Below are 13893 nucleotides of genomic sequence, written 5' to 3'. Positions count from 1 at the left end.
AGTAGATATCCATCCTTTATTTATCTTTTAGAAATATATATATATAACATATAGTAAATTTTGGTGTTCATATTATATAAGAAATATGAAAATCACAGTTTGTTTAAATTTAAATTAATAACCATTTATATTAAAATTTTTAAAATAGTAGTTTATTATCCGTAAAATTCTATTCGATATATTCTAAATTAATTCTAACTAATATAATTTAGTGCACTGAAATAAATATTGATGTAATGTTTAGCGTGTGTTTAACATTTTTATTGCATGGTAGAAACGGCACCCAACTTTTTGAATAACTTACTTTTCAACCCCAAAGTTAGCTAGCTGCTGTCATTAAAAATAGAATAGCTGGCTACTTGCTAGCATTCCACTGCAAACATGTCTAGTTTTGCCTATTTCTTTTCACATACTTTATTTTTCTTACAATTTTGCTGTGGTTGAAGTTTTTATTACTACCTTAGAGATTTATAACAAAAATATGATAAATGAAGGAAAAAAATCATTTAGAATCAATTTCATTATAAAGTCTTAATGCACTTTATGTAATAAGAATAACCCTCTTATCCCTTCTTTTTTCTATGTTAATTATGATAAACACATGAATGGTTAAATAAGAATTCTTTCTTCTTTTCCTTTTCTTTTAAAATAAATAAATAAATAAAACTGATAAGAGTAGTTATTTCCAGTATGCCCATATTAAATACGTACTTTTATACTTAATTATTCTTTTCAAGAATTAGGTGAATAATCTGATATCTATTATTTTATTTTGTGAATTAAATAATGTTGTTTTCTACATCAAATCAAATAGTGAAAAACATTGAGAAATCAAATTCACGGATATGAAAAGAAAGGTCAATTTATCTAAAGATTAAGTTTGTGATTTTAAATGATACAAAGTAGAATTGTGAGTGGTTCTATGGAATCGATAGATTCTCCATTATATGAAGTAAGGAAAAGAAACTAGAGAAAAGGTCAATTTATTCTCCCCCCTGTTTTTTATTTTCTTTAGAAGTGGGGGGTCCGAAGCATGTTTTGTATGAACTTTGTGACAGTTGGAAAGCAAGCCTATCTGCAAAATAGGTGTTAGATCTCGGGGATTGCTTCTCATTTTAAATCAAGTTTAACATATCGCTTTAACACCTGAAACATTAGCAGTAGTATTGATGTATTTAGACTTGTTATATTACGTTTAATTCATTACTTAGGTAGTATTCATACCAAGATTGAAGTTAGAAAACTTCTCAATGTTAATGGATTGGATAAAGACTCATGAAAAGGAACGCTTTATGATAAGAAATCCTCACGTAAAGTCATTACAATGAAAACAGAATTTTGCATTAATTTGGTCAATATTACGATCAAAGTTTTCCATTGACAAGTAATCTAATTCGTTTTGTAGACGAATAAGTAAATGGTGTTCCAACGTCATTTGCAAATAAGGGAGGAAAAAGGTAAATCTAAAATCATCTCTCACAGGTACGGATTTTCCCTATACTAGTACTAAGAAAATGACTCTTTTTTTTTTTTTTTTACATATATATAAATTAAACTTAAAAATCGAGTAATGTTTATACCATTAATCATATCTTTTAAATAGTTTCAATATAACATCAATACAAAAATCATATCGAGCTGTAGTATAGGTAGGCGGAAACTATACTATAATTGATGATAATTATTTATCTCGTAGACAAAAAGAGAACTTAACCATCAGAATATATATAGGGTGGATTTGTCTCTGACCTTGAGAATGTGGTTATAATTATTGTTTTTTCTTTGGTAGTAGTACTACCGTTAGGGACAAAGTCTAGATTATCCGCCAAGATATGCATCTAAAGAAAATGACTAAGGAGATGCCATATCTACTGAAAGCTCCTCTTTACCTGCATCAGAAACAAGCTTTAATTTCTCACCTCATTATACCTACCTTTTCTATTTGTTTTTCCTTTTCTTTCTGCTATTTGGAGGAGTAGGGTGTTGAATTTTTCGTGTTTGAAGTTGATAGAAAAAGAATATATTCACACCATATATCATCCTTGCATACATATTGATAAGTTCAGCTTTATCAACTATTGTATTATATTTATCATAAGAAAAAAAAAAGAAAGAAAGAAGAAGAAGAAGAAGAAGAATATTGGAAATAGGAGAGCTAGATAATGACATTATGATAATAATTCCCTCATTGGGATGTCTTATTCTTCATAATTATGCACTGGACCTTTTTCATCACCTATTGTATGTGTCAATTGTGCATCATTTCTTAGGTCATGCATGATGTGATTGTTCTTGATGATCTCATAATTAACAAAACAACTAAATCCAAGTTAGTGCTTAATTCCCCATACTAAAGATAAAGATAACTAAGATTAGCGAGCAATACCTACCACTAAAATCTAGCTACTTTGAATTCAAAATGAGTTAACGTTTTAAAAAATTCTAAGGAATTTGCATTCTTGTCGAATCAAAATTCAAAAGGTTAGCCACAAGGATTACAATGAATATAAGTTGGTCTCCTAATCAATGAGTGTCATTGGATAATTACAACTTTAGGACTTGGAAATGAATCATTTATATGGCACTTTTAATCTTTGATCTTCGCCAAGATAATTTCAATTCTAGGATCTTTCATGAACTATCATCATTAATCCTCTTATCAAAGGGTATGTAAAGCATTATCTTCTCTTAAATTTTTTATCGCAAGGAATCATGATTCCCCTCTCCATACAACCTAGTACTTTATAGGCCTTGGAGAACAATAGAGGAGAAATCATTGTTACTCTTCATCATTTATCAAAGTATAATTGAGCTGTTAAAGTATTATATTGGTTATGTTTTATGAAATCTAGTTGTTCAAGCTTTGGTTTCGATCGAATTTCAATTTCAGTTTTAATTTTCACATTTTTCTCATTTTTTCCTTTTATGCTTTTCTACATGCTTACTAAATCATCTTCCAATGATTTTTGAGACATCATTTACATTTTGGAAAGACAATTTTAGAACGCAAAAGATTGGTCAATCTACCTACTAATTAATCTAATAATAATATCTTAGCTTAACTATGCAGACAGATAAGTGAAAATCTTTGTCTCTTGGATGCATCATTTTCCTCTTGACTAGTTGTCATTATTGATCTGACATTTTATCCCACCATTTCTTTCAAAGTTTGTTTTCTTAGAAAGATCCGTCTTGTTGTGTTAGTGATAATTAAAGAATATGAATGATCTGTCCTCTTTGTAGGAAAAAATACCCACAAGAGACTTGTCTTAATTACTTGGTCTGATTAGGTTATGCTTAGCTTAAATTGCTACCTATACTTTAACGCATGCTGTCTTTACTTTTCATCAGAACTTAGGTACATTACATTGGATATTTCATGAACTGCCATCGAAGTCTAAGACTTGCAAGTACTTTCAAAGCCTTAGAATGCGGTGACTTTGATGATGATTATACCTAATGATAGTGATTAGCACTTTCATTAACCAAAATCACTTTAACTGGGTAAACTTTATTTATTATGTTAGAAAGGCAAGATATGTAATTAATTGAAAAAAAAATAGATTAAAATTTAAATTTTTTTTATCTAAATTTGATGTATATATTATAATAAATAAAAAATAACAAATATTATAAGTATTTTATATTTTTCCAGTAAATAATTGATATTTACATTATTATTTAAAATCAATAAATATATAATTATTATTTATTAATTTAAAACTATTATTTAAAATCACATCATGCACTTACTTTTATCTCTCACCTCTCAAAGACTTGATTGTAATGGTCGAGCGTGACTTGCATGTCCAATAAGGATGCCCATTTTATATTAAATTAATTTTTTTATTTTATACAACTCATTCATATTTATATAAGGAAATAAAATTAAATATTTATATTTATATTTTCTAATCATATTAGTAGAGTTTTTTTTTTAATTTATAATTTGCTAACCAACATGTTTTACTCAATAATTAATTAAACGAGTTAAATTATAAAAACATCAATAAAAAGAATTGGCTTTTATTCATGGTGACGAATTCTGCAAAGAGAACTAACATCTTATTAAAAAAATTTGATAAAAATAACATATGTAAAAGATTTATATTTAATATATGGAATTTGATTTATATAAGAATTATATTGAATTATATAATAAAATAATAAAAGAAAAACCACCGGCATTAGAGAAATGGAGCCAAAAGTAAGAATTTTCATAAAAAGAATATGAGAAAAGGAAATCAAAATGCGTGATAGTCGCTTTCCAATTTTCAACATTTTCAAACCTAAATGATAAAACTTTATATGGGTCCTAAAATTATGAATGGATAGAATTTATAGCAAACCACATCAACTTATAATAGGTAAAAGCTAAAGTGAATTGACACACGAAAATATCAAAAAGATTAAATAAAATAAAAGGAAAAAATACATAAATATCAATTGGTTAATTGATTAAACTCATTTCACAGTACTAACTTCGCTATCATTGCGCTGCTGTATTTGAAATTGTTATTGACCATTTAACAAATTTATTTAAGATATTTATTTTTATTTTTATATATTAATTTTTGATTCATTTTTTTATTTTAAAAATAATTTCTAAATTTTTTAAAAAAAAGTGTATGACATTGTGCATAGCAGGGGCGATTAGGAGTCGCTCTCGGACAATTTGTTTTTTTGTTAAGAATTTTAAGATTTTCTTTTTCTTGATTTCAAAAAGAAAATTCTTTTTTCTCTTTAGTGATCTTTGATTTTTAGATTAAAAGTCTTATTTAACATAAAACACTTGTTTACGTAGTTACAATTATATATATATATATATATATATATATATATATATATATATATATATATATATATATATATATTACTATATTTTGACATATGAATTTTTTATTTTTTGTAATGTATTATAAAATTTTGACATATTATATTTCTAATAAAATGATAACACTGATTCCATAAAATAGTAATTTAATTTATATTTGTAATACTATGTTAATTAAAAACTAACTTCTAATTTTGAAAAATAACATTCTAAAATTATATTTTTAATACTTTTATTAACTAGAAGTTTTCCAATTATATAATAATTTATGCTTCTAAGAAATAGCAATAATAATTATATTTATATTATACCATGAATCAATTATTAAATATTTTTAGCATAATTTTATTGGTTAATACACTAATAAAGTTTTGTTAAACTCAATAAGATATTAAAATATTAAAATAAATTTAAGAAAAATATTCAAAAATATTTAATTTATTATAATATTTTATAATATATAAGCTCAATTTTTATTATTATTGAATAATTTAATGTGTATACTATTAAGACTTGCATTTAAAAGAAAGGTATTGCTTTTTGTAAAACTTTTTGTTTATATTTAAAATGGATTTTGTTTTTAATCAATATGTTTATTCTTGTTATTTTGCTTTTTGGTTAGACAACCAAAAGAAACGTTATGATTTTATAATATATATAAAGTTAAATTTGTTAGTTGATTATTTAGATTTTCGTATTTGTATTTTATTAGATACAATTTTATTAGTTTATCTTATTTTAAACGTTTAAAATTTAATAAACTACTATTAGACCATTATACATATAATTTTATAATATAATATTTTATTAGTTTTTATTAAATGATTAGATATGCGATTCAATTTATACAACGGATTGAATAGGTAAAAAACAGTTGAAATGATTTGCTCACCAAACATTAACTTAAATTTTATTATTTAGTTTTCAATGTTGATTTAAAATTTTATTAAATACCAGCTTAGTTGAGTGATAGAAAAGGAAAAGAAAAAGAGCAATAATTGACAGTCTAGATACGATTTGCAAATAGGGTTAGGATCTCATCACAATAATTCCCTTATCACATACATAAATAGGAAAACTCTATAAAAGAAAAGGCACAAAAAAGAGATGTTAAATTGGGTGCACCGCCCAAATGATAGCAGAGCATAAAATGAAAAGGAGAGAATTCCTGCTCAAATCATTTCTCACGATGAATAGCTATTAATAATTATTATCCTTCAAAATTAGATTGAAAATGAAACCCAATTATAGATCAGCTTCATTAGTTACTGTTCTTCAAATTGACAACTTTATTTTTCAGTAAATAGTTATAATTATCTGCAACAAATGGTGTATCTCCCGAGTGGGTCTAAAAGCAAAGTATAATTTATCAAATATAAGAAGGTCTACTGCTTGAATTGACCATTTTAGTCGCCTTGCAAAATACCTATAATAATGCTCCATTTGATTATGTATCTGCATCGGACAACATATTTTGAGCTTAGCTCCTAATCCTAGAGCAACAGAAATACCTCTTGCCATTAATACGAGATTATGATATAAATAATATTTAAATTTTATTTTTATTATTAAATTTTAATTTATTCTTTTCAATCATTCCATTTTAAGTTTATTTCAATTTAATTACTTTATAAATAAAAGATTTATTCATGTTAAGAACAACCAATAAGAGAAACGTAATTTAAAAGAAAATATAACATTTTAAATTTTTTATTAGTCAAATGACTAAATTGCAATTAAAATTTAAAATTAAATAATAAAAATAAAAATAAAATAAAAGTTATAGGACTAAAATGAAATTCAGTATAAAGTTGAATGATCACTTATATTATATTTTTCATTATAAACTCGTCAACTGTTTTTTTTTCTTTATATATTGTTAGCATATATTTTTCGGATTTAGATACCGAGAAAATTATGGAAAACTCTATGCTAAAAGTTACTGCCTCTCTCGAGTTTTGGAAGATTGAGAATGGCAAATCCAAATTAGGGTTGAGAATAAATAAAGCCTTGCAGTGTCATAGTCGCTAAAGACATTTGAGTGTGTACCTGAAACCGTCACTCATATATATTATAATAGCTTTTGTTGAGATGAATATATTATTTATAAGCATAACTGAGATAATAAAATTAGCCTATGGTAGATAATGCTGGTAATATGCACGGCAGACTATAGAGTTCAACAATGGTGGACACATGGGGCTCACCATCGTTTAACCATCGTTTAACTGTCGTTCAATATTTAGAAATTAATTCCTCGATAGATCATGAGCTAGAATATTGAGATCACTTCTTACAAAAGCAAAATGGATTTGATCAAAAGAACTGGATAAAATGTCGACATCTTGGAAAATAACAACTAGATCAACGAGAGGGACAAAGTTCCTTTAGCAGCATTGATTACAGAAAGAGCATCTCCTTCAAAGCAAACTAACCTCCAATCTTGAGAAATTCTCCATAATATATTGTATTTCAGAGTTAAGCTTTCCGATATAAATTGATCACTGATTGATTCTGCCTTGATTATTTCTCGTAATTGAACAAACACATTAACATAAATTATTAGCATTGGAGGCAACATCAAAATTTCTTTTGCTTTCGTCATAAACACCAAGATTGCATTGATCCTTGTAGTTCTCCCCATTGACAAATGGGAGATAGGCTTATGAGCAATAGCCGCTTCACTAAGTGTGACAATGTAGCCTAGATAAATGGTTTAGTGAGGACTAAAAGTGGACGTCAGATTTCTAAAATGACAAACCTTTAAGGTACGGGTTGCATTGTAGTTTTCCACTTTAATAAATGGGAGATAGGTTTAAAAGGAATAGTTGTTTCACTAATTGTGATAGTATAGCACAAATAAGTAGTCTGATAAAGGTGGAAAGTTGACGTTAGGCTTTTAAATAACACGCTTCTAAAATACGAGATGAATAAATGAATAAAATTGCACACCGAAATAATAATAGGAAATGGTTGATAGCATATATATATATATATAAAGTTGTAACCTATCATAAAATATGCTTTTGGTTATTTGGTTGAGGAATTAAAAGAATCTCAAAATTAAACATGTCAAATTAAAAAATAAACAATCTATCATTTGTGAAATTATTAGTAATTTTTTCTTTTTCCTCTTATCTTTCTATATTTGTCTAGGATTTTGCATTCTTAAAAGCACATAAAAGAAAAATTTCTTTACATTATCCTTTTAATATCTACCATTTATGAATTAACTTAAATTATTTCTTAAAAAATTAATAAATTTAAGAAAAATATTTTTATTTTCATTTTCTAATTTCTGGTAGCAAATTTTCTTCCACATAGGCATTGCCGCATGAATAATGGGATACAATTAATATTAAAATTGGAATAGGATTGAAAAAATTCAAAAAGTTTATAGGCTATATTTGATGCTAATTAAATTAAAGGGCAGATATGTTAAAGTTGACATTTAACTCATTTAAGAATAATAATAAAAATAAAAAAAAAAAAGGATAGTTCGTTGTAGCATTTAACAGCTGCAACTAACAATAGGTGCTTTTTTACCAAAATTTTTTGGTAGTGACAAACCCTTCGCTGTTTAATAACTTTTCATTTTAACTGAAGATTCAATTAAAGAATTGACATTTAAGATAAGTCTAAGTTTCGTACTTTAAAATTATAATTACTCTATACATAACTCTAATAATATTATTCCAATCACTGGTTTCATCTGCAATAACTTTTCTTTTCTTCTTCATATTTCCTCATAATTTGTGTCTCAACCAGAGAGAATCATATCCATGCCAAATACTAACTATTCTAAAATATGGTTTAGTAATATCATCTTTTTTATTATACATCTCCACCTTCACCTCACACACCCATCATCACCAAATCACCACATACACAACAATATATTTATTTAATTCTATAAATTAAGGAACAGTGTAAGAATTATCTAAGGATAAATATTTTATTCCTATTTATTTTACTTTTTAGGAATTGATGTTTTATTCTATAATAATTTTATTCTATGCACCAAACTTGAACTATGTACTGTATCACATGCACTTAAATGTCTTTAGTATAAAACAGTGTAAAATATGTTTCTATAATCTAGTTTATCATATAAATACATATAGTCTCGTAATAATATAAGATTATAAACAAAATGCCCATCGATATTTTAAATTTTTTGCAGTAATAATTCTTTCGGAAAAAGAAAAGGTGTTACCTTAGTAATTTCATTAACATAATAATTAATGTATATAACCTTAAGAGCAAGTGCTATTTTTGTATAAAAAAATTATTAAAAAATATAAATAGCTCAAATGATTATTATAAATTGCTAACAGGCATAATTTTCTCTTTCAAATAACTATCAAAAATATACTATTTATCATAACATAACTATAGCAAAAATGGCCAATGCCTTTTCTTCCTTTTCTCTCTGGAATGAGACATATTACATAACACACCGCACATTACTTTGTGTAGTAAAATAATATATCAATTATGTGTAGATAGCAAGATTTTTACTCATACTTTTATCAATTCCAATTTATTCTAAATAAATTATTATATGTAATTCGAAGGAATTTGTAAAATTATCGAACATGGTTGGGTTAGTTCGAACATTTTGCTAGTGTAGGGATTTTTGTTATTTTATGGAATTGAGAGTCAAAACTATTTTTATTTTACTTTTATAATCTTACAGTTAGCTTTTATATGAATAATTAGTTGAATAATAAAGTCAATATACAATTAATTTGCAAAAATACCTGAAAATTAAACAAAAGAAATAATAATATAGTGTCTCTTATGCAGTGTAATTAGTTAATTGCTATTTGACAAATCTATTATCAGTTAACTTTTTATAAACACCTCTCTCAAAAACAATTTTAGATAAATATATTTTTTATAATTTTTTTTATAAGAGGAATAACAAATCATAGGAATAGATATTTTTTTACATTAGTCATAAAAATAAAAATTTATATAATATAAATAAAGAAATTAAATTCAAAATTTACCACTCTTAAAGATAAATCCTATTATCATTCAAACTATTTTAAATATCTTTAATAATATTTTTTATAAATTTACTATAAATAAAAGAATTTGGAGGATAAACATAAGACCCCACATTACTAAAATTTGGTTTTCAATTTATTACTCCTTAAAACTTTGGTGGATTTAAAGTTACTCATAGAATATGGTTTCTCCAAAAGATAAATAAGTATTGCAGTATTTTAGTTTATAAGTAATTTTTTAAATATTTTTATATATTTATTTGATAAAAATATATATATTTTTTGAAATTCATATAAAAATTACTTAATAAATTTTTTTATATTTATAGACTATAATTCTTATGTAAATTGTTTAAAAGTATATATAAACTATATATATATAAAATGGTTAAAAGAAAAATTAAGTGATTATATTTACGATAGATACTATAGAATTCACCGAGAAGTAAATACATGAAGGAAAAATCAAAGAAATTTCACTCCCTCGATTGCATAAATGCCGAGCCGACACACAAGGCCAGATGGCTTCTCTTTATAGTTACTAACGCCTGTGTCCCTCCCTCCCTCCTCTCTCATGCATTACTTTAAGCAATATCTACCCTCTCTCTCCATTTCCCCACTTATATATAAATATATCCCATCACCTTCTCTACAATATCTCCAAACCCAATTTCACTCTCTTCTTCTTTTTCTTGTTTCTTGTTTCCTGGTCTTGCTCTTGCTCTGTTTCTTATTTGGTGTGTATTGAGTACAGTGTAAAAGATAGTTAAACAGAGCCATGGTGGTTCTTTCACAAACAGCATTAGACCATTTCTCTTTAATCAAAACATGCAAACCATCTTCAGGTTTGTTTAATGGGATTCCAGTGATAGACTTGACAGACCCTGAAGCCAAAAACCTCTTAGTTCAAGCTTGTCAGGAATTTGGCTTCTTTAAATTAGTCAATCATGGTGTCCCTATTGATTTCATGACTCGATTAGAGTCTCTTGCTATCAACTTTTTTAACCTTCCTCAATCTGAGAAAGATAAAGCTGGTCCTCCTGACCCTTTTGGTTATGGCAATAAAAGAATTGGCCCTAATGGTGATATCGGTTGGATTGAGTATCTTCTCCTCAATACCAATCCTCAAATTACTTCTCAAACTACCCTCTCCATTTTCAAAGAAAACCCACAAATTTTCAGGTATATGTTTTTACCAAAAGGCTCCTCCTTTTTAATTCTTTCTTATGTGGTTTATCCCTTTCCATTTTCTGTACTCTGTATTTGTTATAAGTTGGGCGACTTGAGCTTCGAACTCTAATACGCTCGTCTCTCGGGCGACTATAAGCTTAATGCTTATTCATTACTCCGTATCTTTATATAAGAGAGGAAAGAAACATGATTTTGCTAGTCATTTACATAAATGAAATGAATAACATTATTTCTGTGTTAATGGCTGTAGGTCTGCTGTGGAAGATTACATATTGGCAGTGAAGAAAATGGCTTATGAAGTACTGGAACTGATGGCTGATGGATTGGGGATAAAGCCAAGGAATGTATTGAGTAGGATGTTAAAGGATGATAAGAGTGATTCATGTTTCAGGCTAAATTACTATCCACCATGTCCAGAGCTTCAACTGCAACCATTAAGCGGTAGAAATCTGGTTGGGTTTGGGGAGCATACAGACCCACAGATAATTTCTGTCTTAAGATCTAACAACACAACTGGCCTGCAAATCTGTCTGAGAGATGGGACTTGGGTTTCAGTCCCACCTGATCAGACCTCCTTTTTCATCAATGTTGGTGATGCCTTACAGGTACCTTTTTATATTTCTCATTTATAACTAGTTTGATTATTATACCATATACCTTTTTTTACTAAAAGAAGGACAACTAATAAGTTTGTTACTTGAAATTATGGGTCTCTGTTTTTACGAATTGGGTTATCAATAACCTTACTCTCACTCGCAGTTTCCCCCTCTCACTCGATCTCGGATGGACTCTTTTTCTTTCTTTCGTTTTGGTTACAAATGGACTTTTTTTTTTTAATCCTAAAATAGTTTAGAATCTGAACAGGAAGTAAACCCACCCTCCAGTTTTTATCGTGGATTTCTCCCACTTAATGGTGATATTTAATAGAGATTATATATCACTCTCTTTTATTGTTTAAATATAAGATATTTAAAAAGTCATCCGAGCAGAGCATGTTTTCAGAAAGAAGGTGCGACGGTTGAGATAGAATGTGCGCACTCTATTCCACACGTGGTATCCAAATTGTTCTCCTTTCTAATTCCTTTTTATGATACTCCGGGAAGTTTTGGGTTTAAGAGTACGAACGAGTACTTTTTCTTTTCCTACTCTTTTTTGCTGAATATTTGTGTTGTGGGTTTTGGGTTTGGGTGCAGGTAATGACAAACGGAAGGTTTAAAAGTGTGAAGCATAGAGTTTTGGCTGACACAATGAGATCAAGGATTTCAATGATATATTTTGGCGGTCCACCTTTGAGTGAAAAGATTGCACCTTTACCTTCTGTGTTGAGAGAAGGAGAAGAAAGCTTATATGAACAGTTCACATGGTGTGAATACAAGAGGTCAGCTTACAAGTCCAGGTTGGCGGATTACAGGCTTGGGCTATTTGAAAAAAACTGCAGGCCGTCAATTGTGTAATCAACAAAAAACATATTTTACTTTAGCAGAAGAAAAAAAAAAAAAAGAAGAATATTGTTAGGGTTTTGTCAAAGTCAAAAATAGGTTTGAAAGAGTTGACTCAACTTGCCATAGATGGAAAAGATATAGGTGGTTCTTTTACTTTTCCAGGTGACTTCTTTTCTCCTTTTTTTTTTTTTTTTCTTTCCCTCGTTTTCTTTTAGCCTACTACTACTACTACTACTACTACCCATCTCATCTGCTTTAGGTCTAAATGTAACAGCAACTTTTTCTATTTCATTAATGCAAGTTTATCATCATCATGTCATCATGTATCCCTCTACTTGTAATATTGTACTGTCATCTAACCTTTTTCTTTTTATCCAAAACCAATAATTAATGACTTTTACTGATGGATGAGGAGGGAAGAGGAAGAGAGACTTCCCCACTTCCTTAGACTGAGATTATGTGGCAACCGAAACCCCCATTCTATTGGTCAGATTTCCAATTGCTTGGCTATCACTTTTTTCTCCATTCCATTGGTTTCAAAAATATCACCATCGCATCAATGCCATGAATCAGAAAAAAGTTCTTGTGGAGATTGGAAACTGACACCATAATGTTTATCACATACCTGTAATGTAAGCCCAAAATGGCCCACATCTTGACGCCGAGCATGGCTACAATTATTAGCTTCTTCATCGTTCATAAAAGTTGTTATTGCACCTATTCTGTTATTCAATCGACTTTCTTTTCGGGGATCAAAAGTTGAAGAGCTGTAAGGATTAAAATTCATATTTTACAATAATAAAGAGTTTACTGAATTATATATTTAATTTGTTTTAATTATAAAATTTTAATTTATTTCATTTTAATTATTTAATTTTGACTTTAATTTTATAATTTTTTAAAATAAAAAATTTAATATATCATAAAAATAAAAAGTCAGACTGTGATTTTTTTAAATTAATATTTTATTTGTATCCGACCGTTGGATTAAGCATTTGATATTTTATAATAGCAAAATATGTTTTAAACCATTTTATACATATTACTTATTTAACTGCAGTATATAATTTATTAAGAGTAGAAAGAATTTATATTTTAAAATGATAAATACTCTTTTTAGAGGCAAAATTTTTTGAGGGGAATTATTGAAGAATATTATTGGCAGCTCATGGTATTTTTTTCTTGGGAAGCCTGAGTGCCCCCACAGAATGAGAGGGCTAAGAAGATTATGAAAATAAAAGGTTTTCCTTGAAAGAAACAGTCAAGTCACTCTCTCGAAGAGTTTGTATTGACCATCCAAGTGCACTTCACTATCTCAGCACATCCCCTTTTCTGACTCAGAATTTCATCGACCCATTATTTCTAAATGATTTTGGGCACTTTCATTTTATTTCATCTCTCAATTATAACC

At 27.7% G+C, this 13893-nt stretch overlaps 1 protein-coding gene across 1 annotated transcript; it reads left to right on the top strand.

Annotated features, from left to right (window-relative positions):
- The first annotated feature begins 10411 nt into the window (after positions 1 to 10411).
- Positions 10412 to 12804, top strand: LOC8264113 (gibberellin 2-beta-dioxygenase). The gene is made up of 3 exons (XM_015719469.3): positions 10412 to 11031; positions 11291 to 11645; positions 12234 to 12804. Exons 1-3 carry the CDS (start codon positions 10628 to 10630, stop codon positions 12492 to 12494), a joined length of 1020 nt encoding a protein of 339 aa, XP_015574955.2. The 5' UTR covers positions 10412 to 10627; the 3' UTR covers positions 12495 to 12804.
- The last annotated feature ends 1089 nt before the right edge of the window (positions 12805 to 13893 follow it).

This window comes from Ricinus communis, chromosome 5 (genome assembly GCF_019578655.1).
Source record: "Ricinus communis isolate WT05 ecotype wild-type chromosome 5, ASM1957865v1, whole genome shotgun sequence".
NCBI lineage: Eukaryota > Viridiplantae > Streptophyta > Magnoliopsida > Malpighiales > Euphorbiaceae > Ricinus > Ricinus communis.
The sequence above is the reverse complement of the archived record's forward strand: the minus strand, read 5'-3'. Positions and strand labels throughout refer to the sequence as shown.

Excerpts from the sequence above, each read along its gene's own strand:
- LOC8264113 (XM_015719469.3), top strand. The coding sequence starts at position 10,628 with ATGGTGGTTCTTTCACAAACAGCATTAGACCATTTCTCTTTAATCAAA. Across the intron at positions 11,032-11,290 it reads GAAAACCCACAAATTTTCAG|GTCTGCTGTGGAAGATTACA; the intron begins GTATATGTTTTT and ends TAATGGCTGTAG. Across the intron at positions 11,646-12,233 it reads ATGTTGGTGATGCCTTACAG|GTAATGACAAACGGAAGGTT; the intron begins GTACCTTTTTAT and ends GTTTGGGTGCAG.